We start from the raw sequence: 25,513 nt of genomic DNA, 5'->3' as shown, positions 1-25,513 counted from the left end.
TAGCCATTCCCATTGATGCCTAACACATCAAGAATAGGAAGGCATAATTTGAGTTCATCTTGAACATTGACTTAGGCAGTCTCTTGACTCCTTTGGTAATTGAGTTACTAACAAAGCATCAGGAATGCTGCACGTGAGGACAGCCGCCCTTCCACAGGGTATAAAAGCACAGCAGGGCAAGGAATCTTCCAAACCATCCAACCCACCTTCTTGGAAACCAAGACCAACCTTCCAACGTCTCACACCATGCACTGCTCTTGTGGCCCATGCTGCTGCCAGCCTTGCTGCTGCCAGCTATGCTGCTGCCAGACCACCTGCTGAAGACCACCTGCTGCTGCCAGCCCTGCTGCTGTGGGTCCAACTTCTGCTAGTCTGGCTGCTGCTAGACCACCTGCTGTGAAAATAGCTGTCATAGACACTCCTGTTCCTGACTAGCCTCCTGTCCTAATTCATGCTCCTGATCTTTCTTACCCACTCTTCTCTCTTAGAGTATCAAATAAACCTCATGGAGACCAATTGTCTCCCATACAGTAGGCCATTCCAAAGAGTCTCTTCCAACTTATACTGCTTTGGTCTAACAAATATTTTCCCCCACCCTTTGCTCCCCATCTTGGCAACTACTCATCCCAGAATATTTTTTGTTACTGGGAAAATTCTCATCTGTTAACTATGATACCTTATGACATTGTCCATGGTTCTGAGAACTGGGGATTCCCCCCTTCCTAAATAAATATGACCTTGGAACAAACACCCAACTACATGTATCATGAATCTTTATTAATCTATTTTTTTGTCAAGTTGCCCTATATTCAGGAAACAGTTACATCATCTCTCTACTAGAAAAAGAACTGTAGCAGGCTTTCCCACAGTGCCATTTTTGTTGATTTGAAAGAACAGTGCCCCAGAGCAGGCAGAGATGGAAGCCTTGATCTCCAATGATGGAAATTCCTGGGATGGAAGAGGAAGAGAAGAAGGAAGCATAGAAGAAGGAGGAACAGGAGAAGGAGGAAGAGGAGAAAGAGGAGTAAGAGGAGAAAAAGGAGAAAGAAAAGGAGGAGTGCTTGTGTTGACAGGTATACTTATGGAGGAGGCCTTTGTTTTCAGAGGCCCCGGATTTCTCAGTTGGCACACTGCATCCTTGTAGTGGCTCTGGATGTGCAGCCTCAGCTCTGGATCCAGGGCCACACTCAGCACCCTGCATCCATTGCAACTGTCATTACATACTCCATCCGTGCTCTGATAGTGTAAATTGCAATAAGGACATTCTGGTTTTAGGTGCTTTTGCAATGACATCTTATCTCAGGAGTAGAAAAGTACTCCAGTCTCAAGATATTGCTTTTGTATCTTTCTTCTTGTAAAAGCGGGCCACATGAGGAACATGCAGGGAATACTCTTCAGTGCCATTCTCTGACCATATAGGAAATCTTCAGGAGAAGATTTGAAAGGATTAGCATATGAGCTCAAGGTGAGAGACTTCTCTCCCACTTGAATACAGTCATTTTGCCATGCATGTCCACTGACATGGCAGGCATGTCACACTGCTATCCAAGGGTCATCCTGCTTGGTATTTCCTGTGGAGTTTGATTATGCTCTCAAGTCTTTCTTTATTCCTCTAGAACACTTTCCAAGGCCCTTTTCACCCATTGCAGATGTAAGTCAACCCTCAGCCCTCTGTGTACTCTCCAGGATGCAGAAGTCTGTGATTCAGGCTCCTCATGTCAGTACTGGTGCCATCCAACACATTATTTTTAATATTGGGATGGCCCCACATTAATTTTCTACCTCTGAATTTTCTGCCCACCCATGTGGTGATAATACACTGGCCATATTTCTGTCTTCAAATGTGTGCTCAACATTGTTTCAGCAACTAATTTTCACCTCCTTGCACTTTTTAATTGGAAATACCGATATCAGGAACGTTAACTCAATATTGTTTCACCAACTTGTTTTCAATACATTGCACTTCTTAATTGCAAATACTGGTACCAGGAATGTTAATTGGAATGACAGAATAGGCCATTTCTCCCTCACATCTTGTACGCCAATGGAAGTCTTTGTGTTATTTAGCCACATATTTGAGCACTGTCCCTCTGATCACCCATTGCCTCATGTGAAGATAGAAAAGAAAGTACTCATTGAGGGAGCACGTGTAGAACACCAGTGGGGACTCCTCACATGGAAACCAAGACAGCCATGTCCACAGAACCTTGGTTTATGTGAATCCAGCGAGCTCCATATCTTCCCTTATTGTGGGCTCCTCAGATCCTGGTAATATTGTCATGTTCTTATGAGACAGGATGTCAAATAATGTCAAGTGGAAAAATCACAATGTCCAGATCTTTCAACTCATTCTACCACAATGGTGGCTGGGTGTGTGTGTTCGTTTAGTATGTAGACCATGCAGTCTTATAAATGGACTCATCTCAGATTCTGTCTGCTTCAAAACACCTTTCAATGAGACGTCAAATTTCAGATCCTTAAAGAAAAGTCTGTCGAGCCATGATTCTGAGGACATTATTTCAGACTGACCTAATAATCAAGAAGATTATTATGAGAAACTAACGCACCTTTCATTAGCTGTACAGCATGACAGGTAAATCTGAAGTTGGATCAAGGGACTGGGCAACCTCTGCCGTACTGAAGAGCACAGAGAGAAACTAGGACATGCTCTGTGGACGACAGTATCTTCAAGCAAGAGGCCAAAATGAGAGCCCCATATGACATATCCGCTATTGAAAAATATTAGTCAGATACTTGTTTCTTCATGAGTTGATATTAGGTGTTGGAAAAGATCTCTTTCCTTAGCTTTGAAGTCTGTTAATCAGCATTACTGGTCAGGGGCTCTAGAGTATTTGACCTGCATTCCTGGCATCCTTAGTAGACACAACTGTAATGAAAAAGACCTCATTTACAGTCAATATATGTGGCAGAGGAATTCTTGTCATTGGTTCTGATATAGTACCTTATACTCTGCAACCCAAACCCTGGTGAGAACTGCAATTTAATGCCACCATTTCTTGAAGAGCTTGTTGAGGGGCACTTGACAATGGGCAGGTTTGGGGCATGGACAGATGGCTGAGCTCTTCAAAAAAATTTTCTGGTCTTCCAGAGGACCTGAGTTATACTCACAGTATCTTTAACTGTGTCTTAAAATGCACTGAAATCTCCATGATACAGATAATTCATTGACCTTTATACTAACCAGGCATATGTATTTAAAGCCTTCATGCACACTCATGTGCCCATAAAGATGGGGGGAAAAGTATGAGGGCAGAGGGTTCACAGGCTGTAGATTCAACACATACTAAGCCCATAAGTGTTGATGTGTTCCTCCCCCAAAAGCAGAATACACTTAAAACTAGAGCATTCAAAGATGAGTGAAGTTTTAGAGCTTCACTCTCCATGATTTCTTAGGGAACATATGTGTTCTTTTATGTAAATCCAGACTCTGTGGATTTGGAGGTCTTAGATATAGGTGTGAGGAAGCTCTGTAGATATTGTTAAAGTACCTGATAATGATTGTGGGTTTTTTTTTTCACCATAGCTTGGTTTGGATGACAACAGGGAGGAGTATTTAAAATAAATGGATAAATGAAAAATGCATTCCATGTGATGGTGAAAAGGACTATTCTGTAATATTTATATTAAATGTCACCATTACTTCAACGCTAAAAACACAAAGCATTGAAGACAAGAAGCTGAAGCGACACTGTGCACAAATAGAAGAAACAAGCAGTGCATTCAAAATTGGCAATGAACCACGGCAACCATAACATATTATGAAAAATGTGTTGACCGACATGAATACTGAGATGTGGAACATAGAACGATGGTTTCTGAGCCTGAAGAAGGAAACACAGTACTGATGTCTGACATAAAAATATCAAGGGATAGATATTAACCAAAGGGAGATAATGAAACACAGGATAGGACAGCTGAGGGCAGCCATGGTCCAAGCCACCACTCACAGCTTCTGAAACAGAAGATGAGCCTGTGCTGTCTCTCTTTCTCTCTCTCTCTCTCTCTCTCTCTCTCTCTCTCTCTCTCTCTCTCTCTCTCTTACTCTGTGTGTGTGTTCGTGATGTCTTTCTGTTTGAGCTCTATGTTTCAATAGTGTCAACTTTCCTATAAAAAAAAATTTCCCCTACTGTCATAAAACATTATGAAGAAATGGTTTTATGTGCATGAACCTGAAGTCAATTTTCACTAGGAAAAAAAACAAAAAGCACAGAAGAATCATCTCATGTCTTACGTGCTTTTCTCTTGCTATAATAAGACACCACCCAACAGAGGCGATTTCTAGAAGACAAAGTATGTTTGAAGCTTACCTTCTCAGTGCGTTGGGGCGCATGGACGTCATGTCGAGAGTGCGTGGCGGGAGGCAGTCAGGCTTTGCTCTTGAGCAGCAGCTGAGAGCACACACACAACACAAAGGAATTGCTAACTGAGAGCGACATCTGGGTTGTGTATCCTCCAGGCCTGCCCACACTGCCACACTCTCTCCTACAAGACCACACCTCCTACTCCCTCCCCGGAAAAAAATTCCAGCTGGAGACTATGTTTTCCCAGATGTGGCTCCGTGGAGGCCTTTCTCATTCAAACCATCAGAGCTGTATTTCAGGATTTAGCTGCTGCAATCTAACCCATTTTTTCAGAGATGAACTAAATATGTTTAGAGATGTGTGCAATGAAGGCAAAATGATGAGACACAAAGCTTTTATTGTGTGTTCCTGCAAGATTCAATTTTATTGAAGGTATGGGAAAAATCTTCATTTTGAAAATATTGGAAAGTGTGTAAATTGTTACATGGGCATAAGGTGAGAGAATTCAGAGGTTGCAGAGAAGCCACTGGCAAGCAATTGTGAGGACACCAGATTAGGTGGTCTAATCTGGTATCATTTGGAATTGATCCATTCGGGTTTTGGTGAACAAAGGATTTTCATCAAGATTATTGGTTGATTTAGGGGAGAAGATTGGTTGAGAATGCTCAGCAGCTTGAACTAGTAGAGCATGTTGGATAGCAGCAGGCAGTCCTGCAGCAGGTGGTCTGGCAGCAGCTGGACCCACAACAGCGGGGGCAGCAGCAGGTGGCCTTATAGCAGGTGGTCTGGCAGCATCACGGGCCACAGGAACAGCTGACCACCGTGTCAGAGGTTATCGGGCCTCTCTGGTTTTCCAAGATGGTGGGTTGGAGGGTTGGAAGTGTCCCTCTCGAGGTCTGCTTTTATACCCTACTCTCTGTTGTCCTCATGGGCAACATTCTTGTTTCATGGTTGCTAGTAAATAAGTGACCAGATCAGGCAAACATCTTGTCCTGAGTAATAACAATTCAACGTGAATAGAAAACATGTTGTCCCTTTCCAAATGTGTTGTGGTTATGTGTGACTTCCTGGTGAAGCCAATCCAAAGCGCTTTCTGCTGTTATTTGCTTTCAAGGGAGTTGCCACCTGGTGTTCCAAGTGCTCACTCCCTGTGTTTAAGAGTCACTTTTGAGGCACGTCTTGCAGGCTTTCAGGTAGTCATGTTCATACTTGTTTGTAATAGTATCCACTGATCCAATAGTATCAAGTTTCATTAGCCTCATGGCACAGTCATAATGGACTAGTTGGTTACTGAGAGTATTAATGGGAAAGATCATTGGCATGAGAACACAATTACCACTAGAACTTGACCCTGTTCTGGATGGCTGCTCTTAAGGTAGTTGGTACACAACTTAGCTTTCTGAAGATGATAGTTTAGAGAAACAGAATCCATGTGAGACAATTTAAATATAGAGGTCATCTCCATCAAAACAAATGGATAGTGACAGGTCACAGTGATGCCCACAAGAACTCTCTATGATATCTATGTGATAGTTCTATAGCCTGGGCTCACAACTAAATCTCAGTTATGAGGTTATACGGAGAACAATGGTCATAGGAACCACACCTTTAAATCCTTTAAGATGGAGAAGCAGAGGAGTATCTAGAGTGTTCTGAGCCTTTAAAAGTATAAACTCACTGTCTTGACTGGTACTGTGTTCCATTTCCCTTCCTTCACAATGTATTTAGATGGAATTTTAACCTCTAAATACCTACAACGTACTTTATTTGATGTTATACTGATGATTTAGTTCTGGACAGAATTACTCCAGAAGATGGCTGGTTGACCTTACAGTGATTATTATGGGTTGTTCCATGGATATTACTTTGAATTGTACAGTGTAGAAAAGCCATGGCATTCTTTGTGTAAGATATTCACTGGAATATAGAGACTAATAGGGAACTCCTAGTAAGGTACCATCTCTTCAGGACATTAACTAGCTAATTGTTTATGAGTTGACATTCGGTCTAGCTATAAATATGACTTCTCAGGTTATAGTTCTCAGTTTGTATCTTTTTTGTGGTGGCTTTCAGTGTCTTTGGGCCATCACTATGGAATCCTAAACGTTTACAACTGGTGTAAACAAATCTGGTTTATAGCAGAAGATTTGAATCACTGAAAACAGGGCCATAGGATACTATGCATACAGGAACAGATGGTCGGATAATATGATATCACCGTCTTCTGAATCCATAGCTGAACTGGGGCTTTAGACTTGGCTTGCTTTTTAGAGAGTACAGTGATCCTCACAGGACCCTTGGTTTGTTCACAAAACCAATGATGGTGTCTCAAATGTATTCGTACTTCTGGTTCTAGGGTATCTGACCCTTCTCATTGAATCATCAGGGACCTACCTTCACATGTTCCCAATCCTACGCACATGCATATGCATGTACACATAATTTAAATAAAAATATATGGCACCCTCTAAAGAGATGTCTGTCACTGGTTTTAGGTACAGATATTCCCTAAACCAATAGCCATTGATATGTCTTCCCCATCACTAATCAGATTGGCTCGCAGACATGTCTGTGAGGCATTTTCTTGATTAATGAGTTGTGAGGAAATGCTTAGCCCTCTCTGGATAGTGCGACACCTGGGAGGGTGGTTCAATAGTGCATAAGAAAGCAAAGCAAGTCCGTGAGTAGAATCATTCTGAGCTCTCTGCTTCGGTGCTTGTTTCTAGGTTCCTGCCTTGAGTTCCTGCCTCGGCGCCTCCCCTATGATGGAAGCTGAAACAAACTCGTTCCTCCCTGAGTTGAGATGGGATATGGTGTTGATCACAGCAACAGAAACCAAACTGAAACACATGACATCTTCAGATTATGTGGAAAATGTGTCGAGTGGCAGCAAAGTTGAGGTTAGCAAGAGGGTCTAGGAAGGTATTTTTCTCAGCAGTAGACTCAATGCTGACAGTTAAAAAGTCATTCATGTGAGATCCAATCCCAGAATGTGTGATAGGGAATTAAAAGTCACAGAGGACGGGAAAGAGGGAAGCCAGAAGAGAGAGAGAGCTACACCATTTTGACAGCCCAGGAGAAATCAACAGCCAAGCTGCTCAAGATCTCTGGGACATTGGGAGGACACACATGCATTCAAGGGAAGGGAAAAAGAACACGTACCCACCCACCCTCTCACCGCTCAAGTGCTCTGCCTAAAGGTTTTGACTGCTGTATAAGCCTCCTCTTTTGTCAGAGAAAGTCATCAGAACGGGTTGATATGTGCATGGTCTATGAAACTGGTTTTCTGTGTTGGGGAGAGAATTCAGAGGGAGCAGAGCAGTCATAGTAGAAGTTACCTGCTATATTTTTTTTTAATAAATGAGCTAAGTAGAAGTTCAAAGGTGGGGACAACCATTGGAGGAGGAGAAACAAGGACACTTAGGGTCTTTACATTTGCAAGTGCAAACTTTATGTTTATTTATGTTTATATATAGTAACAGGTAAGAAAGTATCAATTTTTTTTAAAAATGTGTCAGTAAACAGAATTTCCTATTGGAATAAGGTGAGTTCACAGATTACAGAGAAGACACAAACTTGTTTTGTGTTGTAAAGAGTTACTAAGCAGGCAGTAGCAGTAAAAGTATATTTGGAGGCCAAACTCATTATCAACAGAGGCTTTGATTGGCCTCTTAAGGTTTGGCTCACACATGGTCTACAACAGGAGTGGTGGGTGGTGAAGGATAGGAGACTGTGGGTGACAGTGCTCAGCAGCAAGAACCACTAGAGCATGCTGGGCGGCAGCAGGTGGTCTGGCAACAGCTGGGGCGGCAGCAGCTGGAGGTGCAGCACTGAGGTCTGCAGCAGCTGGACACACAGCAGCTGGGGCGGCAGCAGCTGGAGACGCAGCAGCTGGGGCGGCAGCAGCTGGAGACGCAGCAGCTGGGGCGGCAGCAGCTGGACACATAACAGCTGGGCCTGCAACAGCTGGGGCGGCAGCAGCTGGAGACGCAGCAGCTGGGGCGGCAGCAGCTGGACACACAACAGCTGGGCCTGCAACAGCTGGGGCGGCAGCAGCTGGAGACGCAGCAGCTGGGGCGGCAGCAGCTGGACACACAACAGCTGGGCCTGCAACAGCTGGGGCGGCAGCAGCTGGGGCGGCAACAGCTGGAGATGCAGCACTGGGGCCTGCAGCAGCTGGACACACAGCAGCTGGGCCTGCAACAGCTGGGGCGGCAACAGCTGGAGATGCAGCAGCTGGGCCTGCAACAGCTGGGGCGGCAACAAGGCCTGCAGCAGCTAGAAATGCAGCAGGAGGGGCGACAGCAACTAGAGGTGCAGCAGCTGGGGCGACAGCAGCTGGGCTGGCAGCACACAGACTGACAACAGCTGGGTCTGCAACAGCTGGACACACAGCAGCTGGGCTGGCAACAGGTAGGTCTGCAGCAGCCTTGGCCACAGCCCTCCTCAGAGCAGACAGAGCCACAGCAGGAGTTAACCATGGTGTCAGAGGTGGAGGTTCTGAGTGGATTTACAAGAAGGTTAGAAGGTTTGGAAGTGGGAGTCCCCCTGCTCATGCTCACACCCCCTTATATACTTTGCTGAGGGGTCATTGTCCTCACACGCAGCATTCTTTCCTTGTTATTGTTTATGTTAATAAATAGATGATTATCAAATTAGGCAAGTTTCTTTTCCTGGCTAAATTATCAAAGTAGATGGAAAACAGTTTCTTTTCCTGCTGTTATGACTCATCACCAGCCCTCACTGAACCATCTCCTAAGTGTCTTTCTTTCCTTAATTTCTTCCAAACAACTGTCACATGATAACACGTGTCTAGTCACTGTATGATTCAGTCTCATGGCAGATGGCTCTTCATAAGTACTAAAGACCCATAATTGTTTCTGGTAACGCAGGAGGACAAAGGCTTATCATTTTGATGGCTCATCCACAATGCATCGGGTGGGTCCTAAGGATTTTAATATCAAGACCATTGGCATGAACAAAGAATGGTCTTTCTAGTGTGACTTCTACATTTTCTGGACCAATTTCAAAGTGGAAAAATGAGGAAATGTTCTTATGTAATTACCCTCCTTTTTGCCAGAAAATCTCTAACAGTCATTTATAGGGCCTCTCTTTGCAATGGATTACAGACCTCAACTGGCTTACAAAGTTCATGTTTCTCGGCTCCAGCCTGTGGGATTATTTCTCTCTGTTTTTGTCAAACTATCTTTCTGGCTTAATAGAGCACATGTAATCATACCTTGACGTTTCCAAGATTTACTTTGCAACAACATTTGATCACCGAATGACATTGCCTCTTATTCTAGTTTAAACCTAAATGTCCTGCTTTCCGCTGGGTTTCTTAGCCGGAGACTCTCCTGTTTCATGTTTCAATGAATGTTCAATGAATGTCTTAATATTCATTTTACGCATGTATATATACCTTTGTATCCACATGCATGGGTTTTGTAATTATATATTACACATACATATGTAATATATATCACATATGTAAATGTAAATCACTTATGTTGATATGTTCAACACAAATATATCACAAATATAAATGTGATATGTGTGTATATATCACATATATAAATAAAAGGAAGTTGACATGTTTCTATGGTGGGCCACAATAAATGCTTAAAGGGCACAAACATCCAATTAGCCAGGTTGGAACTGAATACTTCAGTTCCTCTGCTATCCTCTGTTGGCCAAGAAACAGAAGGACAAAAGGATAACTGTGTGATAATATCATTAAATTTCTTAATTTGGACTTAAATTTGGACATTAAATTTCTTAATTGGCCAGGGCATTTGCAATATTCTTATGACGTTAATTTGCTCAGAAAACACTCAGTCTACAGGGGTTCCCCCCCCATAGGCTCATGTCTGTAAAGCTTGAAAAGATGAAGGACTCAAAAAAACATGTGTCTTGAATGAGAGTAATCTGATTTTCCCTGGACTGCTGCAGTGACAAGGACCCCTCTGCTTCCATGTGACCTCGTGTAGGAAGGTTTCTTGATTACAAGGACAACAGCAATAGGCAGCTAACATGGACTCCAGAAAGCTCATGATGCCCCAGCGCTGCACAATGAAGGCCAGGCAAATAAGAAATGCCCCAAGTGGGAGAAATAGTCTCTCCCAGGAAGAACAGGTCAACTAGCAACCCAATACCAAGTTGTCGTCTCTGGAAAACATACATACAAGTAACATTACACAGACTGAGAAGATTGTGCGCATGCATTTAGGAATTTACATATACACTACCCCACACACAGACACAGACTCACACACACATGTTGGTGCTATTTTTTAAGCTATTTTAGTTTGGTTTCTTATATCTCTTTCTCCTTTCTCCACCCCAATTCCTTCCAAAACCCCAACAGCAGGTAGGAGAGAAAGAAAGTTAGTGGAGACGGGGGTGGGGTATAGTTCTCTTTGGCTACTTCCTGATGAGTAGAGTCATTCGCAAGCCCAATCTTTGTTTCAGGATATCTTCAACTTCTTGTCACACTGCACCAACAGCAACCACAAGAAGCCGAGAGGAACATCAGCATTCTGCATTCGAGAGTTCCCCTTTCTCTGTTTCTGGGCTCTGGCATTTATTCTCTCTCCAGAGTCCTCAGATTTAAACTATCTGCAGCTAGCAAAGAACCCAGTTTAGAGCCCACACAAGGCAAATAGTTTGCTGCTGTGGACAATCTGAATTAGTCTTAAATCCAGCACCTGGGATTAAAATGAAAACATGTTTACAATAACAGAACTGAAAGTTTTAAAGACACCAAAACTTTCCACTACACACACAGACAATGAGAAAATGATGTAACTGTGTTATAATTTCAAAAAGTAAAAAAAAAAAAAAAAAAAGGCAATTTATTAAAAAGAAAGGCCTTTTGGAGTGGACATATAGTTCATTGGTACAAGATTTACCTAGCACCACACAAGATACTGGACTCAGAGCTACACCACACACACAGAGAGAGACACACACACACACAAAGATCCCACTTTCTGCAATTAAATTGGCAGAGCACTTTCTCACTGTGCAACAGTATACAGACAACCACAGTCTCTGCACTAGTGGTTCTCAGGGTTTGCTGCATGGGATACGCCCAAGAGTATTACAAATCGTCAACCTCCTGGCTCATGCCCAGGGCAATTTTCTTTCAGCAGGTCTGAGTACCAGCAAGTTTTAGAAGTCCACAGGTGACCTCAGTGAACCCTTAGGCTTGAAAGTACCTCGCTGAACGGCCTGCATCACCTGCACTTGCGTCTCTTGTAGTAGTAAATTCCGTTAAGCTTTGAGCAGGATGAAATAATGCTGAGTCTCTTCATTATCTCAGGCCAGTCTCATATCGGTCATGGCAGACCCACGATGGCGAGAACAGACCAACATGGACTGGACCGGGTTCGTTTGAAAAAGAAAAACAAAAGCAGAACAGACAATGCTATATACTTCTTGCTGAAATTTACCTGCTATAAAAGTACTATCCGCCTTCTGCTAAAACTTGCCTGCTATAAAACAAAATGAATAAATTACTCCAGGGCTAGGTTTACAGCTGTCACAAGTTATGGGACAGCTGCCCGGGCTAGCTCTCTTCTCTTACACACAGCCCTGTTTCCTAGACTCTGAGTTGTGACATACAGGGGTCACATAACTGATATGAGGTTCACTGGGTGTACCAACCAGGCCTAAGGACAGGCCCTATTCCCAGCAGTAGAGGGCTAACACAAAACAGAGTCAATAGCATTTTTGGAGGTTCCTTATCTCGTTAATGCTTTGTTTGGGTAGTATTTCCATTTATGTTTCTCTTCCTATTTTCTACCCTATAGGTATTTTGCATATAAATTATGGTTTCTGTTTTCATGAAATTTTGTGTGTGTGTGAAAATGTGTGTTTTTCTATCTAGCTATATATTTCTTGAGCTTTTTCTGTGGCTGTTTTTCCCCTGTTCATTTGCATCGACCTATTCCACAGTTTTTATTTTATCATATTTCATTTATATTATTTTTTTTTAGATTCCTGATTGCATTCTAATGAGAGAGAAGGAAAAAGATAGGGTGTAGATTTGGGTGGGTGGGGAATTGGGGAGGATCTGGAAGGAATTGGGGGAGGGGAAACATAAGCAGAATATATCGTATAAAAAAAAACTTTTTTACATTAAAAAAAATTCCTGCCTCGGGTCTGCTTGCAGTGACTCTTAACATAACCCCCTTTAAAAAATTGAGTGCTACCCTTTGATCTGATTTTCTTACAGCTTGTCCATTAAAGTTGTAAAGGCACACAGTAGCCTGCAGCCTGAGCCATTGGTTTGCTTATTTTCAGTGTCCTCCCTTGATAGCTTAGATGCAAACTTCCCTTTTTCCCCCAAATATCTATTTTATTTTATTTTGAGACTTTATAAAATTTATTTTTAAATTTGTTACAATGTATTCACTTTGTAGCCCAGCTGTAGCCCCCTCTCTCATCCCCTCCCAATTCTGCCCTCCCTCCCTCTTCTTCTGCCATGCCCCTCCACTAGTCCACTGATAGAGGAGGTCCTCCTCCCCTTCCATCTGACCCTAGCCTATCAGGTCTCATTAGGACTGGCTGCACTGTCTTCCTCTGTAGCCTGGTAAAGCTGCCCTCCCCCCTCGGGGGGTGCCTTGTCTTTTCCTTATGATTTGCACTCTCTGTCTCTTTCTATCTCTCTCTCTCTGACAAATTATGAAGTTGTTTGTACAAACATCCAAGGAATTTTTCATTGAATTTTAAGGAAATCCATAGAATTTTGGATGGGATTTGGTATTTTATTTGAGGGGGGGGTGAATGGAATTTATTTATTGGTTTTATTGGTTTCTTATTTCATTGACTTAGTTGGAGGAGACATCACCCATGGCCTCAAACTGCCCTATGGTGATAGTAATGAAACAGCATAACATAAGAATAGATAAGTAAAAAAAAAAAAAAAAAAAAAAAAAAAAAAAAAAGAATAGATAAGTATGTACCTCTATGGAATGAAACAGCAGATCCAGAAATACAGCCACACTTTCTGAGTTGTAATAAACTTGCTGTGAACATATTTGGAGGGGTCCCTTTCCCAACTTGTTTTAGGAAAACAGGATATCCACACAGAGAAGCCTAAAACTAATCCTTGCCCTTTCCCCTAGACAAATGCTCACTCAAAATGGACAAGATGCTTTAACTCCAAATTTGAAAAGCTGAAACCACAAAAGGAAAAATATAAGAAGAAAGTTCAAGATGATGGTACGAATACATGAATTGGGTCTCATAAAATAATATATGAAGAGATGGCTGGAAGAGGAAAATTCTTTACCAGTTATTCATTGCCCAGAAGATCAATATCCAGAATTTATTTAAAATCTCAAAAATATTAAAAAGGAATGAAAAATAATATAATCAAGAAATAAGCAACGTGCTCAGAAGATTCACAGGTCAGTGAAGCAAAAATCCAAGGCTAGAACCTGACACCATGAAACTCCATATTACAGTTGGCCAGAAGTGGCCCTGGAGTTGGGAACATGGGTACTAGACTGCTTGTCCTCTGGGACCTCTACACAGGGAGGGAAGTGACCTCAGAGAGCACTGAGGTGAACTTAGGTAATGACATAAGGCAGCAAGGGTGATGTGAGCAGAATACCCCTAGAAGCAGCCTGACTTCAGACCACTGAAAAACCAGAGGAAGCCATATGATGCAGGAGCATTTGACTGAGTGAGCAAGGGCTTGTGCCTGCCCAGGCCCTCTCACTGCTTGAGCCCTGGGTCTAGGTCCTTCGACGCTCCTGTCTACTGCTGCTGCTTCAGCCAGAGAAAGTTCTGAGCACAGAGGCCTGTACATTTGCTCCATGAGAACGTCTTCCTGTATAGGAGGGGGAGTGCTGTGGGGACAGAGGTGGCACCCCAAGTTCATGTACTTAGAAATCAGCTTCCGGAACTGACAGATGAGGAAAACGATCCGAGGAGAAATAAGGAGACTTGATACATATTTGTATGCCTGTAATATTTAGTTTTATTTAATATATAAGAGAATCCCCATTTTTTTAAAAAAGAATATGATAAAGAGGAATATTTTTACTTTGGGAATAAATTAAACTTTGCAGATTTTTAGAGCAAATTTAACCTTGTGGCAGGAGTAAGAACAATGAATGTATTTGGAGGTTGAAGTCGACCTCAGTTGCGATAGAGGCTTACAATGGGGCTCTTGAGGTTCAGCTTAGAGGTGGTCTCCATCAGGAATGGTGGGGGAAGGAAGACTAGCGACTGTGGGTGACCGTGCTCAGCAGCAAGAACCACTAGAACATGCTGGGCGGCAGCAGGTGGTATGGCAACAGGTGGGGCGGCAGCAGCTGGAGATGCAGCACTGGGGCCTGCAGCAGCTGGACACGCAGCAGCTGGGGCGGCAGCAGCTGGAAATGCAGCACTGGGGCCTGCAGCAGCTGGGACGGCAGCAGCTGGGACGGCAGCAGCTGGAACTGCTACAGCAGGGGCGGCAGCAGCTGGAGATGCAGCAAGAGGGTCTGCAGCAGCTGGGGCGGCAGCAGCTGGAGATGCAGCACTGGGGCCTGCAGCAGCTGGGGCGGCAGCAGCTGGAGATGCAACAGCTGGGCTGGCAGCAGCTGGAACTGCTACAGCAGGGGCGGCAGCAGCTGGAGATGCAGCAAGAGGGTCTGCAGCAGCTGGGACGACAGCAGCTGGGCTGGCAGCACAAAGACTGGCAGCACTGGGGTCTGCAGCAGCTGGACACACAACAGCTGGGGCGACAACAGGTGGGCCTGCAGCAGCTGGGCTGGCAGCAGCCTTGGCCACAGCCCTCCTCAGAGCAGACAGAGCCACAGCAGGAGTTGACCATAGTGTCAGAGGTGGAGGTTCCAAGTGAGTTTGCAAGAAGGTGGGTTGGGAGGTTTGGAAGTGGGAGTCTCCCTGCCCACACCCTCTTTTATACCCTGCTGAGGGGCTGTTATTCTCACATGCAACATTCTTTTATTGTTATTGTTTATGTTAACAAACAGATGATTATCAAATTAGACAAGTTCCTTTTCCTGGCTAAATTATTAAGATAGATGGAAAACACAGTTTCTTTTCCTGCTGTTAAGATTCATCATCAGCTCTTGCTGAACCATCTCCTAAGTGTCTTTCTTGCTTTTGTGTCTTCCAAACGACTGTCACATGATACCACATGTCTAGTCACTGTATGGGTCAGCCTCATAGTGATGGTTCTACTGTCCACCCATAGAGAAACATTGGCATTACAGACCCATAAGGTTTCTGGTGACGCAGGAGGATAAAACTTCATTATGGTGATGGCTCATCCATAATGGGTCAGGTTGGCACAGATGGTTTGACCACAAGAAACCCAATGGCATAAAAATAGGACGTGGCCATATCTTCTACCCCATGAAGACAATGGTTCACTTCTAGGTTTTTGTTCAATGAGAAGCACAGAACAATTTTGGGTAGAAAACTAAGTGATGAAATGTTGATTTTTTTTGTTTGTTTGTTTCAAAAACAAAAGCTCTAGCTAACACTCAGTTTTATTACCTCTTAAGGGAAACGGGCAACCTCAAAGTCCAGGTTCCTTACTTCTGCATGTGGGTTTCTTGTCCTGTGTCTCTGCTACCCTGTCCCTTTCACTTTAATAGCAGCTCCTGATCCAAGCTCTTTATTTTCTAAGATGTAGCTTCAGTTAGATGAACAACTGATTGCCTCTTTTTCTATTTGGGGTCAGACCTTCTGTGTCTCTGGAGGTCCTCACTGTCATAGCCTCACCTGTGCCTCTACTCAGAGAAGAGGACTAGACTTCATCTTTCAGGTCTTCCTTTGAACAAATGCAAAAAGAATGAGTAATTTTTTTTCAAAAAACAGTTAGCTACATGAAAGTATATCACTGTATTTCTTTATAGTGGGGACACACTAATGACACGAGGATCCAAAAATCCCACCCAGGTGGCCAGGTAATTAGGGTTTCTAAAAATGCAGAATGCTACAAGTCAATTATTCATGGCCTGTTGGTAAAGAAACTGGCAGAGACTTCCTGAAGTGATGTGATGACATCATTAAATGTCTTAATAGGACCATTTAATGACCAAGCACACTGCAAGGTTTTTCTCAATCACACTTACTGGCTTAGCAAACATTTGATTTACTTGTGTTTCTCTTGACTTGTAGTTGTAAATTAGATAGCAAGTATAGTTTAAACAATGATTCACATAGGAAATTTGTTGTTGTTGTTGTTTGTTTGTTTGATTGAGTCACTGTTATCAAAGGGACCACAGGTAAAATAAAGGTGTTGTATAAAGACTGTGTTAATTGATTAGAACCTTTTTATTTCTGTTTGAGAAGATTAGGAAAGCTTTTTCACCATTCCTAAAACGACAGTAAATTCTCGCTGCAGATCAATGTACACAGAGTCACAAACCTTCAGCCAGCACAAGTCTTTAGTGTCTACAAGACTGAAGCCCCTAGGGTAGGGGGAGGCATAAGTCATAGTCTGGGTCCTCTGCAGAAGGCTTCTGCTTAATTGCTATGGACTTGGACTGGGTGTTTTATGGAGATTCCCAGATTATTCCAATGGCGGTGAACTCTGAGGTACATGTCACTAAATTCCCATGTAATATATATATATATATATATATATATGTGTGTGTGTGTGTGCTCATTTTGATGGTAAATAGAATACAAACATATGTTTCAATAGTGGTTCTTTTCATAATAAAACATGTCTGTGATTTAAAACCACTGATCTTTAAACCCTGTAGACTGAAAGGCCAGTAAGTACTCTGCACTGTTTTAGGTCACTCACAGGACCTGAACCACATCAAGGAGAGTGGAACAAGACAATCAAGCTTGGTTTGAAATTACTATGTGTAGAACACTGACTCCCATGTCTCTTTCTTTGACCATGTGTATCCTTTGACCACAGGAGGGAAAGTCACTATTATTAATTCCCAATTATTTTATATTGCTTCTCTTAGCCAGGATGCTCTTCAGTGCCTGTCTCCAACAAATGCAGCTTAATTACATAGTAAGTTTGTGAATACTATGTAAAGATAATTTTACTAAACACACAAATTTTCATTAATCTAAATATCCTATACTAGCTGGAGCAGGCAACTGTGAAATTTGCCACCAATTCTTATCAGTTTTCTCATATTTAAGGAGTATGTAATTCCTTGTTCTCAAGCCACTTCCTTCAAGAGAATATGGCAACATTCATTGATGAAGTGACAGGAGAGTGTGGCTTTCTTGTGGGTAGTCATCTCTGTCATCCAGGTTTCTCCTCCATTGTTGGCTTTTTGATGAACTCATAGTAATGGGAAAGATTTCCATGGAAAAACACATTTTGGTGTCAGCCTGAGTTCAACACCTGGCCAGCACTGAGTCTCTCACTCCAGCTGCTTCCAGGGATCAAATACTCTCACCAGCTGCATAGGTAACCATGGAATCCATTCTTCCTGGTTTACTCCTCAATGTGCCCCCAGTGCCAACTGACACCCTTGAAGAGGAATTTAATTCAGAACATGGCTCTTCTGACAAGAGATCACATCCAAAGACCTTCTAGGTCTGTGTGGTCTGACTGGAGTACAAACATGCCTTTAATCCCAAGAGACACAGGCAAGTAGATCTCTGAGTTCAAGCCCAGGCTGGTATAAAAATCCAGGAGTGGTGGTGCATGTCTTTAATCTCAAACAATGAAGGTAAACATAGTTTGTAGAAGAAGCATTCATGTTTGAAAGTGATGTGTAATTGAGTGGCAGACACAGTGACAAATCAGAGAAAGGTATGACAGAATAGGGTGCGCTCAACTGTCCTGAGAAGAGAGAGGAAAGGGCACATACTTTAGAGGAAATGCAGAGAGAAGAGGCAGTTTTTACCAGGACAGTAATAGAGAAACAGGTTGCAGAGAGAGAACTCAGGTGAAGACCGAATGAGCCAGAGAAGAAGAAGCCAGGAGATTAGAGCAGATTGCTTGAGTTAGTTTGAGGCCACACAAAGCCATTCAGGGACCAAGAGAAAAGCCAGATTGAAGAAGTTAGTTGGGGAAAAAGTTGGAGACAAACAACTGAGCTGAAACAGCTAGCCAAGAGTTTGGTAAGAACACAAAAGGGTGAGCTTATTAAGCAGTAACTCTCAGAGGCTAAAAATATTCTAGGTCTAGGTTAGAATGTGCTGAAGCTAAAAGCTTCCAGGACTAGGCCTAGGTTAGCAGATGGAGGCAGGAAGGCCGCTAGACAACAATTGAACCAGGCTAATAAAAGTTCTTTTTACACACCTTCACTGAAACTTTGCAACACACTAGGAGGCCTGGCTGTTTCTGTTCCTGATGCACAGAAACTGAGATAATGAATGTGTGGTGGTTTTGTCACTACATTTTTAGTAAATATAACACAGATGCAGATTGTTAACCTATATTTATCTGGTCCCATAAAACTCATAGAAACGGAAGGAAGGGATCAAACTCTACAGAGAAACGGCTATGTTGGAATAAGTGTATTCATATGCTCGGAAGACCCAACAGGCTGTTTCCTTGGTGGCATGGAGACTCTGTTAACTAAGGTGATAATGGGGTGAACAAGAAGCCGGGTGAACAGCATCATAGAGAAATTCAGTAGCGCCAAGTCATTAAAGCTCGAGCTTTGATAGTAAATATTGCAGTACACTGTAGCTCTCCAGGAATGAAAGGACAAGATCACAGACAGCCCAGGTGAAACATGCAATTGTCACATATGGGTTGTGCAGGGACCATTAAGAGATTTGGATCTTACTCATAATTCGAAGTAGGCAGCCACTCTAAGATCAACAGTCAATAAATGGGAATTCATGAAACTAAAAAGCTTCGGTAAAGCACAGGACACTTTCCTCAGAACAAAATGACGGCCACAGATTGGCAAAGGATCTTCACCAACCCTATATCTGACAGAGGGCTAATATGCAGAATATATAAAGAACTCAAGAAGTTAACAACATCAAGTAACCCAATTTTTAAAAATGGGGTATAGAGCTAAACAGAGAGTTCTCAATACAGGAACATCGAATGGCAGAGAAACACTTAAAGAAATGCTCAACATCCTTAGTCATCAGGCAAATGCAAATCAAAATGACCCTGAGATTTCACCTTACACCCTTCAGAATCGTTAAGAAGAATAACTTAAGTGACAACACATGCTGGAGAGGATTTGGAGAAAGAGGAACCCTCCTCCACTGCTAGTGGGAATGTAAACTTGTACAACCAATTTGGAAATCAACCTGGTGCTTTCTCAAACAAATAGGAATAGTGCAACCTCAAGATCCAGCTATACCACTACTAGGCATATATCCAAAAGAGGCTCAAGTATACAACAAGGACATTTGCTCAACCATGTTCATAGCAGCTTTATTTGTAATAGCCAGAAGCTGTAAACAACCCAGATGCAGAAGGGGAGTTAGTCTGATGGGGAAAGGATAGGAGCTCCACAAGGACCAAATATATCTGGGCACAGGGTCTTTTCTGAGACTGACATTCAACCAAGGACCATGTATGGATATAACCTGGAACCTCCACTCAGATGTAGCCTGTGGTAGCTCAGTAACCAATTGGTTTCCCAAAGTGAGGGGAACAGGGACTATTTCTAACAGGAACTCGATGACTGGCTCTTTGGTCTCCCCACCCCCGAAGGGAGGAGCAGTCCTGTTAGGCCACAGAGGAGGGCTTTGCAGCCAGTCCTGAAGATACCTGATAAAACAGGATCAGATGAATGGGGAGGAGGTCCCCCCCATCAGTGGACTTGGAAAGGGGCACGGTGGAGATGAGGGAGGGAGGGAGGGAGGGACTGGGAGGGAATGAGGGATCAGGACACGGCTGGGATACAGAGTTAATAAAATGTAACTGATAAAAAAAAAATTAAAAAAAAAAATTAAAAAAAAAAAAACAACAACCCAGATGCCCCTCAGTTGAGGAATGGATAGAGAAATTGTGGTACATTTACACAATGGAATACTACTCAGCAAAATCCTTAAACACTGTATTTGTAGTCATTTTCTTCCAACAGCTGGACATAGATTAGAAAATGCTAATAGCAGAATAGTGAGACAAAACAAAACAAATTGTTTTTCTACTCAAGATGCTTGGTCTGTTCCTTATGCTTCTCTCTCTCTCTCTCTCTCTCTCTCTCTCTCTCTCTCTTTCTCTCTCCCTCTACCTCTCTGTCTTTATCTCTCTGTCTCTGTCTCTGTCTCTTTCTCTATCTCTCTTGGTCTCTGTTTCTCTTTCTACCTCTATCTTTCTCTCTCTTTGACATATTTTACAGTTGTTTCTACAAACTTCCAAGGAATTTTTCATGGAATTTTAAGGAAATCCACAGAATTTTGGATGGGATTTGGTATTTTCTTTGGAGGGGAAGATTTGGGGTTCTGTGAATGGAATTGATTTATTGGTTTCTTTCTCATTAAATTAGTTGGAGGAGGCATCAGAAATGGTCTCTAGATGCCCTGTGGTGACAATAATGGAACAGCATAACATAAGAATAGATAAGTATGTAGATCTATGGAAAGAAACAGGAGATCCAGAAATACAGCCATACATTCTGAGTTTTAATAAAGTTGCTATGAACATATTGGGGGGGGTCCTTTTAACAACTTGTGTTAGGAAAACAGGATGTCCACACAGAGAAGCCTAAAACTAATCCTTGCCCTTTCCCCTAGACAAATGCTCACTCAAAATGGACAAGATGCTTTAACTCCAAATTTGAAAAGCTGAAACCACAACAGGAAAAATATAAAAAGAAAGCTCAAGATGATAGTAAGAATAGGTGAATTGGGTCTCATAAAATAATATATGAAGAGATGGCTGGAAGAGGAAAATTCTTTACCAGTTATTCATTGCCCAGAAGATCAATATCCAGAATTTATTTAAAATCTCAAAAATATTAAAAAGGAATGAAAAATAATATAATCAAGAAATAGGCAACATGCTCAGAAGATTCACAGGTCAGTGAAGCAAAAATCCAAAGCTAGATCCTGACACCATGAAACTCTCCATATTACAGTTGGCCAGAAGGGGCCCTGGAGTTGGGAAAATGGGTGTTAGACTGCTTGTCCTCTGGGACCTCTACACAGGGAGGAAAGTGACCTCAGAGCACTGAGGTGAAATTAGGGAATGACATAAGACAGCAGGGATGATGTGAGCAGAACACCCCAGAAGCTGCCTGACTTCAGGCCACTGAAAACCCAGAGGAAGCCATGTGATGCAAGAGCATTTGACTGAGTGAGCAAGGGTTGTGCCTGCCCAGGCCCTCTCACTGCTTGAGCCCTGGGTCTAGGTCCTTCGACGCTCCTGTCTACTGCTGCTGCTTCAGCCAGAGAAAGTTCTGAGCACAGAGGCCTGTACATTTGCTCCATGAGAACGTCTTCCTGTATAGGAGGGGGAGTGCTGTGGGGACAGAGCTGGCACCCCAAGTTCATGTACTTAGAAATCAGCTTCTGGAACTGACAGATGAGGAAAACGATCCGAGGAGAAATAAGGAGACTTGATACATATTTGTATGCCTGTAATATTTAGTTTTATTTAATATATAAGAGAATCCCCGTTTTTTTAAAAGAATGAGATAAAAATGAATACTTTTCCTTTGGGAATAAGATTAAAGTTTGCAGATCTTTTGAGCAAATTTAAACTTGTGGTCATTTTTGAGAAAGATAACAAACAGGCAGGAGTAGGAACAATGAATGTATTTGGAGGTTGAAGTCGACCTCAGTTGCGATAGAGGCTTACAATGGGGCTCTTGAGGTTCAGCTTAGAGGCGGTCTCCATCAGGAATGGTGGGGGAAGAAGGACTAGCGACTGTGGGTGACCGTGCTCAGCAGCAAGAACCACTAGAGCATGCTGGGCGGCAGCAGGTGGTGTGGCAACAGGTGGGGCGGCAGCAGCTGGAGATGCAGCACTGGGGCCTGCAGCAGCTGGACACGCAGCAGCTGGGGCGGCAGCAGCTGGACACGCAGCACTGGGGCCTGCAGCAGCTGGGACGGCAGCAGCTGGAGATGCAGCACTGGGGCCTGCAGCAGCTGGACACGCAGCAGCTGGGGCGGCAGCAGCTAGAAATGCAACAGCTGGGCTGGCAGCAGCTGGAACTGCTACAGCAGGGGCGGCAGCAGCTGGAGATGCAGCAAGAGGGTCTGCAGCAGCTGGGACGACAGCAGCTGGGCTGGCAGCACAAAGACTGGCAGCACTGGGGTCTGTAGCAGCTGGACACACAGCAGCTGGGGCGACAACAGGTGGGCCTGCAGCAGCTGGGCTGGCAGCAGCCTTGGCCACAGCCCTCTTCAGAGCAGACAGAGCCACAGCAGGAGTTGGCCATGATGTCAGAGGTGGAGGTTCCTAGTGAGTTTACAAGAAGGCGGGTTGGAAGGTTTGAAAGTGGGAGTCTCCCCGCCCACACCCCCTTTTATACCCTGCTGAGGGGCTGTTATTCTCATATGCAACATTCTTTTCTTGTTATGTTTATGTTAACAAACAGATGATTATCAAATTAAACAAGTTCCTTTTCCTGGCTAAATTATTAAGATAGGTGGAAAACACAGTTTCTTTTCCTGCTGTTAAAATTCATCATCAGTTCCTGCTGAACCATCTCCTAAGTGTCTTTCTTGCTTTTGTGTCTTCCAAACGACTGTCACATGACACCACATGTCTAGTCACTGTATGGGTCAGCCTCATAGTGATGGTTCTACCGTCCACCCGTAGAGAAACATTGGCATTACAGACCCATAAGGTTTCTGGTGACGCAGGAGGATAAAACTTCATTATGGTGATGGCTCATCCATAATGGGTCAGGTTGGCACAGATGGTTTGACCACAAGAAACCCAATGTCATAAAAATAGGATGTGGCCATATCTTCTACCCCATGAAGACAATGGTTTACTTCTAGGTTATGGTTCAATGAGAAACACAGAAAATTTTTGAGTAGAAAATGATAAAATGTTGATTTTTTTGTTTGTTTGTTTTAAAAACAAAAGCTCTAGCTAACACTTGGCTTAAGTACCTCTTAAGGGAAACAGGCAACCTCAAAGTCCAAGTTCCTTACTTCTTCATGTGGGTTTCTTGTCCTGTGTCTCTGCTACCCTGTCCCTTTCACTTTAATAGCAGCTCCTGATCCAAGCTCTTTATTTTCTAAGATGTAGCTTCAGTTAGATGAACAACTGATTGCCTCTTTTTCTATTTGGGGTCAGACCTTCTGTGTCTCTGGAGGTCCTCACTGTCATAGCCTCACCTGTGCCTCTACTCAGAGAAGAGGACTAGACTTCATCTTTCAGGTCTTCCTTTGAACAAATGCAAAAAGAATGAGTAATTTTTTTTTCAAAAAGCAGTTAGCTAGATGAAAGTATATCAGCATATTTATTTATAGTGAGGACACACTAAGGACGTAAGGGATGCAGAAATCCCACCCAAGTGACCAGGTAATTAGGGTTTCTAAAAATGCAGAATGCTACAAGTCAATTATTCATGGCCTATTGGTAAAGAAACTGGCAGAGACTTCCTGAAGTGATGTGATGACATCATTAAATGTCTTAATAGGACCATTTAATGACCAAGCACACTGCAAGGTTTTTCTCAATCACACTTACTTGCTTAGCAAACATTTGATTTACTTGTGTGTCCCTTTGCTTGTAGTTGTAAATTAGATAACATCTATAGGTTAAGCAATCATACACATAGGAAATTTGTTGTTGTTTTTTGTTTGTTTGATTGAGTCACTGTTATCAAAGGGACCACAGGTGAAATAAAGGTGTTGTATAAAGACTGTGCTAATTGATTAGAAGCTTTTTATTTCTGTTCAAGAAGATTAGGAAAGCTTTTTCACCATTCCTAAAACGACAGTAAATTCTTGCTGCAGATCAGTGTACACAGAGTCACAAACCTTCAACCAGCACAAGTCTTTAGTGTCTACAAGACTGAAGCCCCTTGGGTAGGGGGAGGCATAAGTCACAGTGTCTGGGTCCTCTGTAGAAGGCTTCTGCTTAATTGCTATGGACTTGGACTGGGTGTTTTATGGAGATTCTCAGATTATTCCAATGGCAGTGAACTCTGAGGCACATGTCACTAAATTCCCCTGTAATATATATATATATATACATATATATATATATGCTCATTTTTATGGTAAATAGAATACAAACATATGTTTCAATAGTGGTTCTTTCCATAATAAAACATGTCTGTGATTTAAAACCACTGATCTTTATACCCTGTAGACTGAAAGGCCAGTAAGTACTCTGCACTGTTTTAGGTCACTCACAGGACCTGAACCACATCAAGGAGAGTGGAACAAGACAATCAAGCTTGGTTTGAAGTTACTATGTGTAGAACACTGACTCCCATGTCTCTTTCTTTGACCATGTGTATCCTTTAACCACAGGGGGGAAAGTCACTATTATTAATCCCCAATTACTTTTATATTGCTTCTCTTAGCCAGGATGCTCTTCAGTGCCTGTCTCCAACAAATGCAGCTTAATTACATAGTAAGTTTGTGGATACTATGTAAAGATAATTTTACTAAACACACATATTTTCATTAATCTAAATATCCTATACTAGCTGGAGCAGGCAACCTTGAAATTGGCCACCAATTCTTATCAGTTTTCTCATATTTAAGGAGTATGTAATTCCTTGTCCTCAAGCCACTTCCTTCAAGAGAATATGGCAACATTCATTGATGAAGTGACAGGAGAGTGTGGCTTTCTTGTGGGTAGTCATCTCTGTCGTCCAGGTTTTTCCTCCATTGTTGGCTTTTTGATGAACTCATAGTAATTGGAAAAGATTTCCATGGAAAAACACATTGATGTCAGCCTGAGTTCAACACCTGGCCAGCACTGAGTCTCTCACTCCAGCTGCTTCCAGGGATCAAATATTCTCACCAGCTGCATAGGTAACCATGGAATCCGATTCTTCCTGGTTTACTCCTCAACGTGACCCCAGTGCCAACTGACACCTTTGAAGAGTAATTTCAATTCAGAACATGGCTCTTCTGACAAGAGATCACATCCAAAGACCTTCTAGGTCTGTGTGGTCTGACTGGAATACAAACATGCTTTTAATCCAGGTGACACAGGCAAGTAGATCTCTGAGTTCAAGCCTAGGCTGGTATAAAAAAAAAAAAAAGACAAAAAAACCTTCGATCCAGGTGTGGTGGTGCATGTCTTTAATCTCAAACAATGAAGGTAAACATAGTTTGTAGAAAGAAGC

At 42.8% G+C, this 25,513-nt stretch overlaps 3 protein-coding genes across 12 annotated transcripts; all 3 read right to left on the bottom strand.

Annotated features, from left to right (window-relative positions):
• Window positions 1-8,068: 8,068 nt before the first annotated feature.
• Window positions 8,069-8,803, bottom strand: LOC110539724 (keratin-associated protein 4-3-like). Of its 8 annotated transcripts, none has more exons than XM_060386731.1 (2): window positions 8,355-8,803; window positions 8,069-8,273 (listed from the first exon to the last, which is right to left on the bottom strand). In XM_060386731.1, the coding sequence occupies exons 1-2, from the start codon at window positions 8,801-8,803 to the stop codon at window positions 8,069-8,071; spliced, it is 654 nt and encodes a 217-aa protein (XP_060242714.1). The 8 variants fall into 8 exon arrangements, with proteins under 8 accessions (XP_060242714.1, XP_060242721.1, XP_060242718.1 ...); XM_060386738.1 differs by having other exon boundaries at window positions 8,069-8,094; window positions 8,365-8,803; XM_060386735.1 differs by having other exon boundaries at window positions 8,069-8,333; window positions 8,484-8,803.
• A 5,777-nt stretch (window positions 8,804-14,580) lies between these two features.
• Window positions 14,581-15,153, bottom strand: LOC132655139 (keratin-associated protein 4-3-like). Of its 2 annotated transcripts, XM_060386752.1 has the most exons (2): window positions 15,026-15,153; window positions 14,581-14,980 (listed from the first exon to the last, which is right to left on the bottom strand). In XM_060386752.1, the coding sequence occupies exons 1-2, from the start codon at window positions 15,151-15,153 to the stop codon at window positions 14,581-14,583; spliced, it is 528 nt and encodes a 175-aa protein (XP_060242735.1). The 2 variants fall into 2 exon arrangements, with proteins under 2 accessions (XP_060242735.1, XP_060242734.1); XM_060386751.1 differs by having other exon boundaries at window positions 14,581-15,153.
• Window positions 15,154-22,132: 6,979 nt separating this feature from the next.
• On the bottom strand, window positions 22,133-22,630 carry LOC132655140 (keratin-associated protein 4-3-like). 2 transcript variants are annotated; one of them, XM_060386757.1, is made up of 2 exons: window positions 22,524-22,630; window positions 22,133-22,448 (listed from the first exon to the last, which is right to left on the bottom strand). In XM_060386757.1, exons 1-2 carry the CDS (start codon window positions 22,628-22,630, stop codon window positions 22,133-22,135), a joined length of 423 nt encoding a protein of 140 aa, XP_060242740.1. The 2 variants fall into 2 exon arrangements, with proteins under 2 accessions (XP_060242740.1, XP_060242739.1); XM_060386756.1 differs by having other exon boundaries at window positions 22,133-22,630.
• Window positions 22,631-25,513: the final 2,883 nt, after the last annotated feature.

Source organism: Meriones unguiculatus, chromosome 7, assembly GCF_030254825.1.
Source record: "Meriones unguiculatus strain TT.TT164.6M chromosome 7, Bangor_MerUng_6.1, whole genome shotgun sequence".
Lineage (NCBI taxonomy): Eukaryota > Metazoa > Chordata > Mammalia > Rodentia > Muridae > Meriones > Meriones unguiculatus.
Note: the sequence above shows the minus strand (reverse complement) of the source record. Positions and strands in the feature narration are given on the sequence as shown.